The 19,626-nt window shown below is 38.7% G+C and overlaps 1 protein-coding gene across 7 annotated transcripts in view; it reads left to right on the plus strand.

Moving 5' to 3' along the window:
• The window catches only part of dab2ipb (DAB2 interacting protein b), a 143,135-nt gene that overhangs the window by 115,168 nt on the left and 8,341 nt on the right, over nucleotides 1-19,626 (plus strand). For all 7 annotated transcript variants that reach the window (XM_036579925.1, XM_036579923.1, XM_036579919.1 and 4 more), the window contains 6 exons: nucleotides 2,892-3,036; nucleotides 3,526-3,762; nucleotides 4,687-4,888; nucleotides 6,626-6,804; nucleotides 9,845-10,724; nucleotides 16,703-16,831. In XM_036579925.1, the coding sequence (XP_036435818.1) occupies nucleotides 2,892-3,036; nucleotides 3,526-3,762; nucleotides 4,687-4,888; nucleotides 6,626-6,804; nucleotides 9,845-10,724; nucleotides 16,703-16,831 (1,772 nt within the window). The remainder of the gene's footprint in view (nucleotides 1-2,891; nucleotides 3,037-3,525; nucleotides 3,763-4,686; nucleotides 4,889-6,625; nucleotides 6,805-9,844; nucleotides 10,725-16,702; nucleotides 16,832-19,626) is intronic.

Consider the following 19,626-nt stretch of genomic DNA (forward strand, 5'->3'; position numbering starts at 1 on the left):
TCGTATTCTGGAACAGCAGAATGTTTAAGCGATGCCCGGATGCTGTGCTAAATGTCTGCATTTTATTCATTATACTGCATTTGTAAGCCTATGGAAATAAGTATTTCTCCGTAATTGTCATTCAGGGTAGACGTAGTCCCAGTTTCTACATTTTGTAAATCTTTATGTATTCACATCTGCAGATAATGTACGTGAAAAGTACCAGATATTGGCACTACCCCAAAATTCCCATATCGGTGTATCCCAGCTTAAGAGTTTTTATTAAAGCTGCAGTAGGTGACACATAAAAAAAATAAAAAATAAATAATGTCCTGACAGTCGTACATGAGACAGATAATTTGTGAAAAAATCAGGCTCCTCTGGTTCCACCTAGTGCTTCGAATGCCATTTGGAAGAATCCACTACCCCCAAATCAAAACAACCAATCAGAGCCAGGAGGAGAGTCTGAGTGTCAATCACTGCTCATGCAAATGCTGTTGGGGGGTACCCCCTCCCCCGTGCACCGTCTCAGGAAATGCAAACGCATTGGTGGATTAAACAACCACCAGCAAGTAAAAAACTTCCCATCCCTTTATTACCAACACTAGCATACATGACAAAGACAAGTAAACAGAAGAAGACAAATGAGGAAAAGCAAGCTAAAAAGGACAATTTAGAAAGAGCCCAAGACTCCTGCTTGATTTATGTTTTATTTTTTGATTTTTGAAACAAATTAACCACAAAGCTGAGATGGCAGTGGTTACGGTTGTGCATATATCTTATGACTGTAATTTTACAGTTGGGCTATTGGCACTATTCATGACAGTTCCTGTTATCAAACAAACATCTAGGCACTGAAATAAGTGTGTGCTATTGCCATCATAGACATATATGGTTGCCTGTGCATGCACAGGTGCCTCCTCTGCAGCGTGGGGCTTTGAAGGCAGGGCTGGAGCACAGTGGAGAGGGAGAGACTCATTGTACTTATTCAAATTTTCAAGCTAAGACCACTCTCTTCTCAGTACTACCTACTGCAACTTTAAATAGTGCTTTTAAAGGCTGATATGATTGTCGGCTGTGAGTCGTGGTGGTGTTTAGCCGTTCAGCTTGTATTGCTGTAATGGGAAGTGAGCAGGTGGTAACTGTCAGCTTAGCAGTTTCTACAAAAACTGAGCTGGCATATGAGCATGAAAAAAAGCATTAGGTCCTTGGAAGTGAACAGTTTACCTCACATAGCATGTTTATTTGTCACAGTATAAAACAAACCACTAAATATCAGTGTTTTGTTTTAGCTGACTGTTAAAAAATGCCCATATGTAGCTGCTCATACCTAAAGGAGGCAGAAGCTGCTACGCATAGGCATTTTTAACGGTGCAGCTAGGTTATGTTAATACAATAAGGACTCCTTAATTTAAGCAGTCCCTTGGTTTACAGAGCTGTTTTGGGACAATGTTAAAAAATGCATTATAAAACTGATAGTTTTGGTCCTAAAATCTGATTGGCTGAGCCACGTTTGAAGCCGTTACACGATATACACACACCTACGACCGCCTCACAACAACTGAACTCTGTATTACTGCGCCACGTCTCGAAAAATCCTTGTGCTGTTCATGGAGTAATCTTTGACTGTAATGCTGCTCGCATGGACCACCGAGTGTTTTCATAAAGTAAGAACCCATTTTTTGTTTAAATTGAGGGGCTGGCAACTTATGTTCTTAACTAGAACTAGGCTGGTCAGCTAGCCAACAGGCTAAAAGACAGTTAACAGGCTAAACAACTCCATCATTAATATCACAGCCTTAAATTAAAGTACTTCACGATACGATTCACTGTAAAACAGCAATATAAAAGTCTAAAGAATGTCACTTTGAATGGCTTGACCTACATGCTTTAAATGTCTCTGTTCCAGTCAGAAGTAGCGTTAAACCCAGGCTGAATCCCAAACACCTTTGTACTCCCTTAATAGTGTGCTAGCTATGAAAGTTTAGAAATTTTAGCCTCAACAGGGCCCTATTTGTTGAGTATGGATGTGGCTGAATCCAAGATGACTGTTTTTGGCTATATTGTTCACTGTTGGGGTGCAGGATCCACCATTTAAATTGCTTCGCAATACACTATGTAGGGAGCAGGAAGCCATTTGAGATTCAGCCCTAGCGTGAGAAGAGGGGTGCCGCTGGATTGGTGCTATATAAGACTCGTGGTGGTTATTTGGTGACCAACAAATACTTATAAACTGAAAATGCTATGTTATCATATGTTCATTATTATACAACAAGAAGTTAAAGAGTTCATGAAATGACCGCAGTGCACAGTGATGGGCAACCCAATGCTCTTCTCTTCATTCAGCAGTCAATACTTGCTTGGCAACGATACCATTCTCTAAAGAAACTAAATTTCTTGGAGGAATACTTGATTATGTTGATTATTATTAATAATAAATTATTTTCAGAAAAATTGTGTATTTTACCATATTTTATGTTATGTTTTCTAAAAGCAGTAAGCCAACTGAGGCCGTGCATTACTGCGTTTTATCACAGGGAAGGGAGTTTTAGGCACTTTGCTTTGCATCATGCCTAATAACACCCTTCCCCGTGAAATAATCGCAGTAACACACGGCCTCTTGTGGCTTATTGCTTTATTATACAAATGAAATTGAATTCATATGAATTTAAGGGCATCAAGTGTTGTTCATTGTTAAATTATTATTTCTTTTATGCATTCTTCTCCTGTCAACAGTAAGTTAATGAAATCAAAATAAGACGATAAAATAGTCTGAAGAAAATCAGAAATATCCATATATGCCATTTCATACTTGCAGGCATTAAGTTCTGACTCTGTCTCTGTCCCTCTCTCTCTCTCTCTCTCTCTCTGTTTCTCTCTCTATCTCTTTATTTCTCTGTCTCTGACTAAAGGGGAGTTTATAAAAGCTTTGTATGAGTCAGATGAGAATTGTGAAGTGGACCCATCAAAATGTGCACCCAATGACCTTCCTGAGCACCAAAGCAACTTGAAGATGTGCTGTGAGCTGGCCTTCTGCAAAATCATCAACTCCTACTGGTAACTATAGCAACAAGCAACGGTCAAAGTAGAAAGGCTAGCTCCTGTGGATGTTTTTTTACTGTTTCTTATAAATTAGCAAGTGTAATGCAAACACGAGTTAGAATAACTAACTGTCAAAGAAACATTTAAAAACATATGAGTAAACATAAGTAATATGTCATGTAGGTAGATGTTAGGTTTATTATTTTTTGGGAACAATGGATGTGCCCTGTTTGAAAAAGTGGTGAATCTAAAAAGAAAAAAAAGAAATAAATAAAAAAAAAGAAAAAAGCATGCTTAGCAAGGCCATGTGCTGAAATGGGTCTGTGCAGAGAATGTAAACCAAACATTTATGCAAATATAACATAAAAATGTATGTTATATCCCCTCTATTAACTACATTAAGAACTATTGTTCTTTATTTGTTGGTAATGTTGTTGACCATAACGTCTTATTCTAAGTAAGAGTTTAAAGGCTTCTTACATACTGTGCTTCTGCCATTTACAGTGTTTTTCCACGAGAACTAAAAGAGGTGTTTGCGTCGTGGCGACAGGAGTGCGGCAACCGGGGGCGACCAGACATCAGCGAGCGTTTGATCAGCGCCTCGTTGTTTTTACGGTTCCTGTGTCCAGCCATCATGTCCCCTTCACTGTTCAATCTAACCCAGGAGTACCCTGATGACCGCACAGCGCGCACCCTTACACTCATCGCCAAGGTCACGCAGAACCTTGCCAACTTTACTAAGTATGTGGTGTTCTCATGCTGATTCTTGTGTTATCGAACAGGAAAGGGCTTTTTCTCTTAGTCAAATATTTGTCAAATGAATGCCTTGATTGGTTGGGGTACGAGATATTGTGGACAGTATTCCTGCAATTACAGTAAAGTGTTTTTAAACAATGATGTGTTTTTCTCCTTAACCAAAATGTAGTTGAGCAGCCAGTTTGCTTTCTTGGTTTTGCATTGGCGCTACGAGGCTAATGTAGCTAACTTGTAATGGTAGCAAATACCCCACCAATTAGCATTGTGCAAACTGTCAAAATCATTACACGCTTGCCTTAAACTGTGTTGAGTTGTTTAAAGGGTTGTTCCACAGATTTTTCAGAATGTCTGCATGATTCAGTCATCAAGACAAACAAAGTAATTCAGAGTGGTTTCATGCAAAATTATTCATTGTAGAGAAACTTACCAACTCGGATTTCTTTACAGTAGGAGCCAGGCACAAAATACTGACATTTAATTTACCATCCAAACAGCATGTGTTAATATATAATGTTTATATCTAATGTTTTATATGTAATGCCCCATATGTATCTCTGCCATGAATTAACAAAAGCATTTTAGGCCAAAAGCTATCATAAAACAATGCCTCAGGCATTCAGCGGTGTGCATAACCATGTCTTGTAATAGCTTTCTGTTACATAGCTTTAAGAGCCATGATGTCTGGTTTCTATCACCACTATTGTGAACAATTCTGACTCAGTAAGTTTCTCTAGAACGGAACATTTCACATCAAACCACTCTGAATGACTTTGTTTACATCTTACCCACTAAATTATGCATATTGTGATCTCAAATAGACTTATGTGGGTTCAGACACCATTTGATCATTTTATTTATATCTGTAAATGTTGTTTATACATTACAATTCTCTCTATCTCTCTCTCTCAGGTTTGGCAACAAAGAGGAATACATGTCCTTCATGAACCAGTTTCTGGAGCATGAGTGGACCAACATGCAGCGCTTTTTGCTGGAAATCTCCAATCCAGAAACCATCTCCAACACAGCTGGTTTCGAGGGCTACATTGACTTGGGCCGTGAACTTTCCACCCTGCACTCCTTACTGGCTGAGGTGGTGTCCCAAATGGATCAGGTGAATCCTCTCATGCTGCCCTTTAGCACTTACTGTAGCATGTATATGCTTTCTTTGTTTTTCCTTGCAGCATTTCAGTCCAAACTCTTTTTAGAGTACATTTGAGTGGTAGGTCGTTTGAGGATAGTGCCCCATAAAGGCAATCGATTGTTTCTCTACTGCAGCAGAAGTGTTTCTAGTAGCATTTCAGTATTACCCTTCACTTATCTTTGACTGTTCTTCCAGTTAACCTCACAGGCTATTTTTGTAGCTGCCAGGCTAAAGCAATACTCCTTGAAGTTCGAGGGGAAATATAGCAGCGCATAAAAACTAGTGGAAAAAAAGGCAGATGCAATCAAACAGTTGGAGCAGCAGCAGATCAACAGTGAAAATGCTGGCCATGTGGAAATATTTCACAGTTTCTCTGAGGGACATAGGACACCCAAGAACTTCTGCATAACAAGTTTAATACTACTTGAGCACATAAAATCCATCTCAAAATACAGAAAGCAGCAAAACAACAGAAGCAGAAAGGAAAGTCCTTGCTAGCATGCTGACGCCATCGGTAGCCTCTGTTTTTGAAATGACAAAAAAATTAAAAACAACAGTGTCAAAGTTCAAAGTCCAGCTAAAAACAATGAAATTTGCTGCGCTGGATTTTGTAGCCTATCTACTGTAATCATTTTAGTAAGTATATTTGTATTTTGAGATTTTTTTTTCTGTTTTCAGTTTTGGTTTTTGGCCGTGTGTGTCCTGAATTTCAGTTTGTTTTGGCCAAAAATTTTCATGTCTGTTCATCAGTACATTTTTATTGAACATGATAGTATTTCATCACATTGTATCGTATTGCTTTAACTGTGGTAAAATCACTGTAATGCTCTGCCTCTTGTGGCTTATTGCGTTCAGGTGTTATATTATAGTCCAACACTTAAGGATTTTATTTTATTTATGTATTTATTTTGTTGTAATACATTTGGAGGGAAGTATGAATGTCTGTTCCCTTAGAACTTGTTTTAAGAGCAAAGTTTCAGTTCGTTGAAGCTACTTTTTGACACTAGCCTTAATCCAAAAGAGAGATTCTCATAGCTGCACTTCAGTGTTGAATTATGAATAGCCTGTTTACATAATCCAAAGGCTCTTTCTCTCACACGTTTTGAGCTATACATGAAAAATCCATTGGTCCCCTGTTGCTATTACTGATTAATAGTTAGATAAAGGACATGACAGCATTAAAGATAGATTTAGATTTGATCCATGGAGCATCTACTGTTAGGGTGTTGCACGCTAGGTTGCAAGGAAAAGAAACTAGCTCTGATGTTACCCTCTTCCTCTAAAGCCTTTGGTCTCTTTTGAAGCCAGACACATTTCTGTTACGCAAAATGGTGCTGAACAGATCTCTTTAAATGATTAAAGATTCAAAGTCGGCCAAGCATTTAAAGCTTTATTTTATTTTTAAACGCTTCAGTGGAGTGTTGGAGTGTCTGCCTCCAGTCTGAGTCTGAGAGTGCCTCATCCAGGTTTTAATCAAAGGTTTTTTTAACAGTTTTCATTAGCAGTATGAAGAATTTGGTTGCCATAAGAGAAAATAACCAGAAAATCTGAGAGAATCTCATGGTGGATCTCTGACTTTTGCAAAGTACTGTACAATTTTTTTTACAAATTGTGTGATCAGGCAGGTTTTTGGAACTGCATTGGCCTTTTAAGTGCAGAAATAAGAAAATAGCCAGGCTTAATGTCACCCTTGTCTCTTGTCCTCAGACTGCAGCCTCAAAACTCGGTCCATTACCCAGAATCCTGAGAGATGTACACACAGCACTGACCAATCCATCAAGCGTTCAGGTGTCTGTGCCGCCTGAACGCGTACCTTCACCTACTGCCCCTGGCTGTAGCATCTCCACTAGTTTGCCGAAAATGGCCATGGACAGTGACCTGTCAGGGTAAGGCATGAGCATTCCATGATCAGTTACAGCTGTTTCATTTGGTATTCTTGTTGGGTTATAGCCCCTTACCTTAAAACGGGTAAATAACGTGAACTTTCACAGTCTCAAACAAGAGTTACCATAGTGCAGACGGTATGTTTGGTTGTTGTTCATCACATACCTGAATGTGGTTTAGCTAAGCAACATTTAAATTACTTATCAGTCATGAAATATTAGAAAGCTGCTGTTTAAAGTACATGTACGGTAATAACTTTTTTGTTGATACCTTGCAATACTTCAATATCATAGGAATAGTGATAACTATATTAAATTCAATTTGTACAGTGCTATAAAATGGTTTAAGGCACCAAGACAGTTATATTTAAAAAGCTATTTATCTGGTCTTTTTACTTTCTCAGATAAAAACACTTATATTGCAATAAATGCTAATAATATTCATACAGTAAGTTATTTTGTGTATGGCAATGTTAATTTAACCATTTTCAAACCTCTCCTCATGGAGGCCCAGTATTATTTCTAGCTATCATACAGTGTCTGGTTTGTTTAATCAATACTTCATTACATCAAATCAATTATGCCGCTAATGGAATTTATCAAATATCTTTGATGCCTGGGGGCATCAATGAGTAATCTGGAACAAAACAAGCTCTAATCTACTTTTTTTTTTTAAATAATTACTTCTTGTTATTTGTACAACCCCATTTCTAAAAAAGTTGGGACGCTGCGCAAAATGTAAATAAAAGCAAAATGCATTCAATCATTTAACCCCTATAGTTCACTGAACATCGCACAACGTCTTTTTCTTTTAAGACTGCTTATTTCAGCAAGACAATGTCAAACCACATTCTGTGTGTAATACAGCATCATTGCCCCATGTTAAAAGAGCCTGGGTGCTAAACCAGACCTGCCTGCAGTCCAGACCTGTCACCCTGATAACATTTGGCACGTTATGAAATGAAAAATACGACAAAAGAGACCCTGAACTGTTGAGCAGCTGAAATCCTATATCAAACAAGAACGGGAAACATTTCACTTTTAAAACTACAGCAGTCGGTCTCCTCAGTTCCCAAATGCTTACAGTGTTGTTAAAAGAAGAGGTGATGAAACACAGCGGTAAACACGCCCCTGTCCCAACTTTTTTGAAACGTGTTGTTGGCATCAAATTCAAAATGGGCAAATATTTTTCAAAAAACAATCAGATTTCTCAGTTACATTTGAGGTGTTGTCTTTGTATTATTTTCCTTTAAAAATATGGTTTACATGGTTTGCATATCATTGCATTCTATTTTTATTTACACTTTGCACAGCGTCACAACGTTTTTGGAAATGGGGTTGTACCATACCATTGGTTGTACCATTATGTTTATTTTACTTTATGCTAATTATATATAATGATTTTACAAGCAAAAATTAGCCAAGATAAACAGCTTTAAATGATGTGCTTAGGTGTCTAAGACTTTTGCACAGTACTGTAAGATAATATTGGACTCTCTGAGACTGTCATTTCTGAGGATTTGCGAAGACTGTCAGCAAGTTTCTACAAAACACGCAAACATCATTGACACCAGGCTAATGAAGACCATAATCAAGTCAAGGGAAATGAAATAAGAAGTTAAATGAGTCTTTCTCTTTCGTTCCCTTCCTCTCTCTTTCTTCCTCTGCAGCCAGACAGCCTTTATTGTCTAACAATAATAAGCCAGACACTGCTAATTTATTTCATCATAATCTCAGGCCAGACAAAACCCTGTCCTCTCTCTCCTTCTGTCGCTCTCGCTGTCTGTCTTTGTCCTCTGTGTTTCTCTCATATGATTCCCCAGTATATTTATCCTCTGTGCTCCTCTGTCTTCTCTTCTGTGTGTCTGTGAACAACCTACAATTAAAAGGCTCTCTTTCACTCTGGCTTCCATAAATGTCGTCAGGGAATGAGCTGTAAAGTAGACGGGCTGGTGTCTTTAGAAGAGGGGTTGGCTAGATAAGGCAAGGGCAGACTCTTTGGGAAGAGAGGCTTAGCAATGATAAGAATAGGACAGCCTTTTTGGATGAAGTGACAAACAGAGAATTTCGATGAGTCATTGCCATGAAATATAGCCTCTGGATCTTGAATCTAAACAGGCTTATCCTAGAGTGGTTGCTAGTGTTCTTCTAGTCACTAGTGTTTGACTAACTGAGTCATTTGCACAGGGTTAGTTCACAGCAGAATACAATGAGCTTTTAGTAAGTGTCATCAGTATTTAAAGAACACAGAATAACTATGTGTTTCATTAAAAAGAGGTTTAGACGAGTCGCTCAAGTGACGTAGCTTTCTAAAGTTTCACCTGGTTCAAATCTCAACAACACCAAAACCACAAATGAGCACAACAGGCCCTATTTAATTCATGGTTTAGTTATAGGGTAATTTATAAGTGACTTGTCTTGTGGTTATATCAGTTAAGACTTGAAATTAGACAATTGGGAGAAGTTAACATATTTAACAATTGAAAACCCTAAGAAAAAAAGACACGTTATATGTTGTCAGTATATTTAAGAATATAAGAATACATTTTCAGTACAATATTGTAATATGGGAACTGACATTATATCTTTCAGTAAGGCACTGTTTTAGAAAAACATTTGACCATATAAAATAAAATAAGCTGATAGTATCTAAAGCTAAGAGATTGTTTTTATATTGAAAATTGCTATTTGAAAGAACGCAATTTTTAAATCACCAGACCTTCACTTTTAATTATAGTGGGGAATTTTTAAACTTAATAAATAGAGCTTGTGAACTGCCTGAAGACGCGTTACACCATTCAGAAGCAACTAAACATGAACATACTGCATATAGGACAACACAACTAACTGGCCCTCTGGCACACTACATTGAGAACTCAAGCCTGATGCCAGAAAATGGAGTGCAATTTAAATCACAATCACAATACTGATCTGAAAAATCACAATTAGATGTTTTCCCCAAGTCATTCAACCCTGATATTATGAGCTGTCAGCATATTTTGGTCCTTTTCAACTCTCCATCCCTCTGTCTTCTCTCTCTCAGCCTGGTAGACTTCACCCGGCTCCCCTCACCAACACCCGAGAACAAGGATCTCTTCTTTGTCACGCGCTCCTCTGGCCTGCAGGGCTCCCCCGCCCGCAGCTCCAGCTACTCAGAGGCCAACGAGCCTGAGTTGGGATTAGCCAATGGCAGCAAAAGCCTGTCCATGGTGGACCTGCAAGAAGCCACCAAAGCTCTGGAGCTTGCACCTGCCCCAGAAGGGCACGTCGAGAAGCACATGGTGGCCTGGAATGCCCGGACGCCCCAGGGCAACCAACTGGGAGGTCCCACGCTCCACAGGCTAGGACAGAAGCCCACCACCTCAGGAGCAGAGGGGGTCTCAGGACGGCCGACACAGCTTCTGGCACCGCTGTCCTTCCAGAACCCGGTGTATCAGATGGCAGCAGGGTTACCCCTGTCACCCAGAGGACCAACGGGTGGTGATTCGGGCTCGGAATGCCACAGCTCAGTCAGTTCCCACAGTAACAACGAGGAAATGGGAGTGGCCGGAGTAGGGAAGCTTCCTTCCAGCTTCCTGAACCATGAGGAGTTGTCCAGACACTCGGGAGAGTTCTCGCGGAGGCAGCTGTCGCTAACGGAAACACAGCACTCCACTTCAGGTCAGCCCACAGTCCTGCGGCAAAACAGCGCCGGCCCCCAGCGACGCATAGATCAGCCGCCTCCACCTACGCAGGCCGCCGCCGCCCCTCGTGGACGGACCCCGCCCAACATGCTTAACTCCGCCCCCTATCCACGGCCTTCCAGCGGCAGCGTGATGTCGTCGTCGCCAGATTGGCCAGGAAGCGGGGCACGGATTCGGCAGCAGAGCTCCTCCTCCAAAGGGGACAGCCCAGAGACGAAGCAGCGGACGCAGCACAAGCAGGTACTTAAACTTTCTCACATGCACAACAGAAATTAAAGAAATAGTTTGGTGAAAAATCACATTTACTCAAGTTTCTCTTACCCTGAATGCAGCCAGGCATGACATTAGGCTAAGGAGCTAACAAGTACTAGAAGCTTATACTTCATGCTTGCACTTCATCATCACACACAACACTTGCCTCAAATAGGGTGGAGTTTCCAGCTATGCAGCATTCCTTTTTTAAAAATAACAAAATATCAAATAATGTCAGAAACCACATAAGTAAATCTAACATGAAATTACTTCTGCTCGATGTGGTTTGAGGCAAAAATGTTGGCTAATTGACTACTTTTTTTTCATACGAGGAAAATTTTATAAATTTGATCTTTCAAACTATTGCTTTAAAATATGAACAGCAGCTGTCTCAGGATACGGGTTAAATGGATGAATCCATTAACGGATGGATACATACAGTACTGTACAAAAATCAGACACTAACTTTAATTTATATAATTTCAGTCAGTTTAAAAAACTGAAAACATATATTTCACAGAAAATTACATGAAAGCCTTTAAATATAATACTACATTGTTCATTATTTAATGTGTCCACTCTTTTCCTTTATTACAGCTTCCATTCTTTTCAGTTTCTTGCTTTCAACGAAATCTGCAGGGACATTTTTCTACACCACTAAATTTCAGTCCTAGAAGTTGCATTTTCTGTTTCTCACATTCCAAGTCATTCCAAAGACATTCAGTGATGTTGAGGTCTGGACTTTGGGGTGGTCAGTCAGTATTTTTGTGAACACCAGCAGCTTCTTTCTTTGATTTTGAACTCCAGTTTTTGAAATTCCTTTCTCCTTCTTTATGCAGGTGGATTATCTTGTATCTAATCTCCTTATAAATATAGGCTGAAAAATAAATACCTTAAAGGCTATTTTCACTGGAAATTCAATAAATGAATAGTCTCTGAATTTTGTACAGTACTGTATTATGTACAGCATTGTAGTTTGTTCATTGTAGTAAATGGGAAATCTTTTCCCTGTTTTTTTCTACCTTTGCTGTATTAGTATATTCAGTGATTCAGAGATTACAGTGATAAGGATGTAATCACAGTAATTAATGAACAACCTGAATGTGTTTGTGTGTGTGTGAGTGGATAACGACACGCTTCTTTAGGCTGCCGAGGCAGTGTGTTATCTACCCTACAGCTTACACATATACACATGCATACACTCCACCATCTCTCACAGGCGCATTGACACACACATCCAGATTAGAGTGGCACTGTAAAGACCCCTCATGCATGAGAGCTTCCCTCTGCCTCTAATCTCTGACTCAACAACACACAAACAGTCATTAAATAGATATTAGTGCTGGCCTTTTCCTGACTTCTCTATCTGTCTCTACAAAGCCTTAATAGCTTCATTCACTGTGACGCAAGGTCAGAGGTCATCCAATTAGTTATTTTCTTTAATCTCTCTTAAGAGAAATGTTGGCCAATCACATGACCAACATTGTGAGTGTGGATTTGTGTATGTGTGCTTGTCTCTTGCAGAGTTTCCTAACCTGGGTGTGATCTCTCATTGATCTCACAATGATTTGATCTGATCACAGTTGAATTATTATTGATTGTAACATTCCAAACTGAATGTAGTTAAATTGTGATTTTCAGATTGTAATTGTAAAAATGCATTGTGGTTTTTTGATAAAATTGTAGACATTGTGACCCCTGATTCCTCTCACCACCACTGTAAAAAAAATCCAAGTCATTTAGTCTCTTTACAATGTACCATTTCACATCAAACCACTCTGCATGACTTTGCTTACATCTTGATGATTGAATTAAGAAGAAATTTTTTAAAAATCAGGAACTGCCCTTTTGTACAAGTTGGCATGTACACAAACATGGTGAAAGAAGCCATCCACGAATCAGACGAAGATAAAAACAAACGTACAACAGCGTTTACAAAAAGCACTCAAATTCATCCCAGTGGAAGTGGTAGTTTTTCCACAGTTGAGAAAAGAAATTTTACCCTGTTTGACCTGCAGGGAACTTCGATGCCACCATGTGCCCAAATTCTATCTATTTTTGAGAATATAAGCTGTATTATCATTGATTAGAATTAGAGCTGTCACTCAATTACTCAGAATTAAAACTGAATTACTTTATTAAAATTGATTACTCAGTAGTCAAATTAACCTTCTGAACAAATCTGCAGTGATTAGTTGGCGATTTGCATGATGACTGCATATTCTAGATTCTCCTACTTGCCTCTTACAGTAGGAAGCAGAGCCTGATGGATGATGGACATACTCATACTCAAGTGAAAATAAGTTAACACATCCTCTACGGGGAGTAAACTTAAAATATGACTTCCAGCAAAATTTTGTGCACAATTTCTATTTATTTGTTGAACATATTACAAAGAAATTTAAAAAATGTAATCTAAAATGCAGCACTGCTTTCCAATATGATAATTTTAGCAAATAAGCAGTAACTATACATTAAAATTTGCAGAAGTGTGTGTGTTTTTGGTAGAGTCATTTAGAGAATCAACAAAACATTAAACTTTCCATTCCACCAACTGGTCCAGTTTTGAAAATAGACATTTTTGCCAATCTTTCGTTATACAAGTCTTTAGCATTGCAGTCATGTGGGTCTTTCATTGTTGTGTTTTGCACACATTTTCAGTGGAGACAACTGTGGACTGCAGGAAGGCCAGTGTAGCTCTTGCACTCTCTGATTACGCAGCCATGGTGTTGTAGCACATGCAGAATGTTTCCTGGTGTTGTCGAGTTAAAATAAGCATTAACATCCCTGAAAAAGACGGCGTCTAGAAGGCAGCATATGTCGCTCCAAAATATGTTCAATGTAAATGATGCCTTCACAGAGTTAATGATGCCCTCTTAAACCAGGACAGACACTGGCTTTTTGAACTACGCTGGTAACAGTCTGGATGGTCCTTTTCTTCTTTGCCTGGGAGAACACAGCGTCCATTATTTCCATAAACAGTCTGAAAGGTTGACAGATGAGCTGGACTCCAGCGAAGTCTCAGTGTTACTTCCACTGTGCATAGTACAGTCTTAACTTGTATTTGTGGATGCAGCAATGGTCTGAGTTTATTGACTATGGTTTGTCAAAGTATTTCCAAGCCCATGTGGTGATGTCCATCACAGAAGCATGTCGGTTTCTAATGCAGTGCTGTCTGAGGGGTCGAAGTTTCACAGGTATTCATATGCACAGAGATTTCTCTGGATTCCCTGAATCGTTTGAAGTTATTATGCACCGTAGAGGGTTGGATTTTTGTTTTTTGAACATTTCACAATTTCAGTCTCAGTTTTTCAATTTCAGAAGAAACATTTATTTACAAAAACCAGTGAATTGATACGATGAAGTGTTCACTATCTTGTCCTTGCACTGTTTTCGTTCAAATATAGGTCAGAGTAGACTTATAAATCACTGCATTCTGTATTCATTTGCATTTCACACAGTGTCCCAACTTTTTTGGAATTGAGGGTTGTGTATTCTGTATATCGTCACTGTTGTAACAACAGCTCTGAATCTCCATACTCTACACCATTTAAACGTCCCTGGTAGGATATTTAAAAAAAAGAGCTATCAGAAATTTTGAGAAATGAATGTTGTTGAATTGTAGTGATGACAGTAAAAATGTAGCATGATGCATTAATGTGTTTTTACACTCCTGTGCCTCAGTGATGCTCATACTTTCTGCAACGGTTAGGATAATTGCCAGTAATCACAGACTGTGGCTGTTGTGGCGTCCTGTGGGTTTCCTTTAGCAGATCGACTGTAATCATCAGTGTGAGAGGAAAATGATGATTATACTCAGTGGTCCGACAATGAAGGGGACAGCAAGGGCATTTCCTCCCCCCACAATGCATTGCGCCCTCTCCCGGGATTTGATTGATTGGTTTGAATGATTGATGGAAGCCCCTGGGCAGCACCAGCATCTCTCTCTCCATCTCTCTCTGTATCTCTCTCTATTCTTCTCTGTCTGTTATTGACTGTGGGGTTACCAAGGCCATATCTGTATCTCTCTGTGAATAGATGGCTCTGGGAGCGAGAAAGTTATCTCATGGCACACAGACAGAAAAAATACTTTTTTTCTGCCTTGCAGATCGAACAGACTGAGAAAAAACAGTTCTTCCTCCTACATCCTCTCCCTCCTCCACTGCGCTAACTGTCCCTGCATCGTCAGGCTAATTAATATCCCAGATTCAGTGGCATTATCACAGTATTCGTGCTATATTGTATTTCAGAACATGCTTCAAAAATGTTCTGTAGTGACCCTTACTTTTACCTTTTTGTCAAAAGTTTGGGGACATCTTGCCTTTTTGAAATAGTATTTGATTTTCACTGGCAGAGTTTTTTTGTTTTTTTTTAACATAAAACAGTTATTGGCTAATTCTCTGGGTGTATTTAGCTTCATGTTCACCAATGTGTCTCTCTTGATGTGAAGAGCAGGTTTTATCTAACTACTGATTTGACAGTTTTCTTTTCCAAACTGTTCATAAAAGCACATGTTGAATTTCTTTTGGCCCAAAAGTGCCAAACAGCTGACATGAAATGTGTGTTGGTTGGCTTTGTTCTCAGTGTAGTACTTATTTTCAGTTTTTCCTTAAGTTTTGCTTCCTGTTTAATATATTTAAAGGGAATTCATTTTTCAAAGTTTTTGCATCATTAAATGGTTAAGATGTAAACAAGGTCATTCACAGTAGTTTAGTAGTTATCCACAGTGGTGGTGATAGGAACCAGATGCCTGAAGAGTTTAATGCCTCAAAAAGCTCCCTCACACAAAGTAAGTACATTGAGTGGTTAGGAATGATCTGCCTGATTTTTGAGACATTTTACTTTTTACAAAAGTTATATAAGAGATAAAGCAGACTTCCACTGTTTTTGTTTTTCTTCAAAGTCATTCAGATTGGTTTCATGTGAAATGATTTTTTGTAGAGAAACAGACTGCGACTACATCGCAAAGTCATTTTATTTGCTATCCTAAACCACAGTGAACCTGCATGTGGCTTCTGTTTTTGTTATATGTAGCATTGATGGTGTATCTTGGTGGTATATCTGAAAAAATACATTTTCTTTAGGGACTATTTCACCAAACAAAATTCCCCCCTGCATGTTTCCCCCTGCCTTTAAGATATTTAAAAAAATATACATTTTAGGACAAAACCTTCTCAAAACTTATCATAAACCAATGTCCCGGGCATCAGACAGTGTTTTCATAATCATTTAATGATTCTTCTAGCTGTGATGGTGCTTTTAGAGGCATTCTACTCTTCAGACATCTGGTTCCTATTACCACCACTGTGAACAATTCTGACTCGGCAAGTTTCTCTAGAACAGAGCATTTCACACCAATCGACTCTGAATAGCTTTTTTCACAACTTACCAATTTAATTATGCAGGAATTTAGAGAACTCATTGGAATTTCCCTTTAAGATTTTGACTTAAAATGTACATTTTAAATGCTGGTGAGGTTCATGCAGGGCATTGTACAATAAAGTAGTACCAAAAAAATGTATTTATTAGTTTTTTTAGATATACCACTATTTTACTATTATCAGCATTCCATATAAAACTTATAAGATGTGTGTAGGTTCATTGGTGGTTTTGGATAGTAAATAAAATGTCTGGATTTGTGTTGTAGTCTTCACAACCTCCCTTTTCTATCACCACTGGAAAAAAATCTGAGTCGGTAAGTTTCTCTACAGTGTGCAATGAAGTCACTCTGAAAGACTTTGTTTACATCTGAAATATTGAGCTATAAAGAAATTTGGAAACATTGATGGAATTTAGGTTATTGGTAACCAACAAGGAAAACATACTAATTTAGTACAACAAATATTGAAAAACTCAACGTCATGACACTTTTGATAGGTATTTTACGGATGTGCCTGTCCTGTGGGGACTTGGGATGTGTTTATGCCTTCACTGTACTTATGCCTGTGTGTGTGTGTGTGTGATAGGCCCCTTCCCCAGTGATCCCCAGTGCACTGGACCGAACCGCTGCCTGGCTGATGAACATGAATGTGCCGTACTTAGAGCAGGACTCAGAGACAGATCCACGCAGGGATGAGCACACACTCAACGAGAAGGTAAACAACCCCTTCACACACACACATCTCCCCCTCACACAACGGCTGCATCCAATGTACTGTGCTAAAGTATGTCTGAGGCACAACATCGGACCTTTCTTTAATTTAATTTCCAGTCAAATGGCCATTAAGTAAAAGTTATTCATTTTTCAGGAGATATTATTAATGAGGACATTAGGTATAAGATAGTCCACTTGAAAAAGGAGGAGTAAAGTCAAAAATTCCAAAACTGGAGTTCAAAAAAATGATAAAAAGATACAGAGAAAAAGGGGCTCCTAGCAACCGTACAAGAGCTGGTAGACCACCAAAACTGTCCCCATCAGTACTTAAAGATTTCATCTTTGAGAGAGAGGAGAAAATCACGTTCCACTCGTGCTTCAGTTCTGAAAAACACAGGTGTTTCTGTCCATCCTGTCCTGAGAAGACAGCTCTACGCTATGGTTCTGAAAGGATGTGTAGCTGTCGAGAAGCTGTTAGTGAGAAAAGGGAACAGACAAATAGAAGAAAATTGCCGAATCACACAAAGCTGCTGGTGTTTTCAGAACAATGGACTGACCACCACAGAGCCCAGACCTCAGTATCATTCAATGTGTGAATTTTTTGGATTGTGTGAAGCAGAAAATGCGACTTAGCGGACACACTAAATACTGAAAAAATGATATTTACATTTAGTTGTTGAGGCTCCTGTGTAATTTTCTGTGAAATGTTTTCTGCTTTTTTCCTGAAAAATGAAAAAAATATAACTTATGCTTAATGACTGTTTTCAGCTGGATATTACATACATGAAGGATACAGTACTGACTCTTGCACAGTACTGGATTTCTTGTCATCTTTAAGAATGCAGAAAATGTGTCATTTAGGGGGATTCATCCTTAAAGCGATAGCAAATCTAATCTAAACATATGTTTGGTGTTTGCTTCTTTAGATTTGCACAAGAGCTACAAGGTTAATGAAGCTAACAAGTAATTAATAAAAAATGAATAGGTATTAATTAAAATATGGTATAAACATGCATAACTTTTTACAGATTGCCATTTCTAATAATTTTAATGAAAACCATCAAACGACTTAACTGACAAAAAGAAGATTTTAAAATATGCATCATCATGCAAATCACCAACTATGTATGGCTGAGTCACTGAGGTCATTTGATTAATTTGATTAATTGTGACAGCCTTACAATACAGTATATGCCTAATTTTAAATGTGCTGGGGAAAATGAGACGCAGCACCTGATCTACATCTCTGCTTTCTGTAGGCTTTCAAAGGTTGTCTGTAATTACCTTGAAAACCCATTACACTTGACAAGTGTTAATGTCACCTCATGCAACCATTTTCTTCATTAGTGAACCCAGGGATAAGCAGAGAGAGAGAGGCTGACTTATTTTGCATTGTAATTTTCATTTACACAATCTTGTAATTATGCCATTACTTTCTGCAGGTGATACTGTTGTTTTCTCAACTGTCGGTCTCAATCAAATGTAAAAAACATAGAAAAAGCAGGGATGCAAATGATTCAGCATTCATGAGGCGATTGGTCTGTTCTGTGGAACTGACTGACGCTTCTCAAAGACACGAGAGGCCTCGCGCACCTGCCCAAAATGAAGAGAGAAAAGTACAACACTGAACAAAAGCTGAACTCATTGTGTCAGAGCGATGTGTGAAACTTTGATGTGTGTTCTGGGAAAATGCAGGACATTTTAAGCAGCTGTGAGGAGACATTGGAGTCAGTTCAACTAGACCTGCTTTTGGAAAGCTTTTCAGAAATGTGGCTGTTTTGAAGACAAGTTGTTTTGAAAAGCAGTGTTTACTTTTATTTTCCCCCATGAAACATGCAAATATGAGTGGATTAAAAAATCTAAAAATATAGAGACAGATTGAACCAGGGCTGTATTTAGGAATTCTGGGACCCAAGGCCAGACACCCCATCAGTGCGTCTATCATAGACGAACATCAGAACAATAGTACAGAACAGTACAAAAACCTTGTTGTGATGTCCTTTCAAGTTAAGATTGTCATCATAAATGGTGAAATGGTGACTTAATAAGAGAACGAGGAAACAGTCATGCTTGCGAGGCCTCCTGGTGGCCGAAACCCTGGGCTGCAGCTCTTAAGGCACATACGTGTGCAACGTGCTTCTGCAAGACTACAGTTGCCAGGTGTCCAATTTTGGACCAGATAGTCCAGTTGTTAGTTCCATTGTAAATTGTCCAGTTTGTCTCTAAATGCATTCCATCAGTTGAAGTAGATAAAGTGCCCTTCCAGTCCTGTTATTATGCAGCATATACTGAACTAAATAGCACGTCAGATTGGTACACCATCAATAGTTCCATTACTATTTAGAACATACTATTTAGTACAGTGGTATTGGGCCTGTGTGTAGGCTACTTTATAGCGGGTTCAGGATAAACCTGGTTTTTCTCAGTTACAGTTAGATTCAAAAAGTAATGAAATATAGTTCTTCATCTTATGTATCAGTTAGTCTACAGAGAACACAGTGAATAAAGAGGCTTCTTAATAACAACTAACTTAACATGTCGAACACTAACCTGTAATATACATGTAGTATTTGTGTATTTTCTTCAAGTCTGAAGGAAAATGTAAAAACACCCCCACCCCCATCATTTGAAGAACAGATTGGTTACAATTTGGGTTGTCACTATTAATTGTCTTAGTAATTGAGTAATCCACCGATTATTTTGACATTTAATTGAGTGCTAAATAAAACAGACTAAAAGTAAGAATCCCAAAACATTCACAGCTTTTCAAAGATTCCAAAAAAACTGAACCAAAGA

This window comes from Colossoma macropomum, unplaced genomic scaffold (assembly GCF_904425465.1).
Source record: "Colossoma macropomum unplaced genomic scaffold, Colossoma_macropomum, whole genome shotgun sequence".
NCBI classification, from domain to species: domain Eukaryota; kingdom Metazoa; phylum Chordata; class Actinopteri; order Characiformes; family Serrasalmidae; genus Colossoma; species Colossoma macropomum.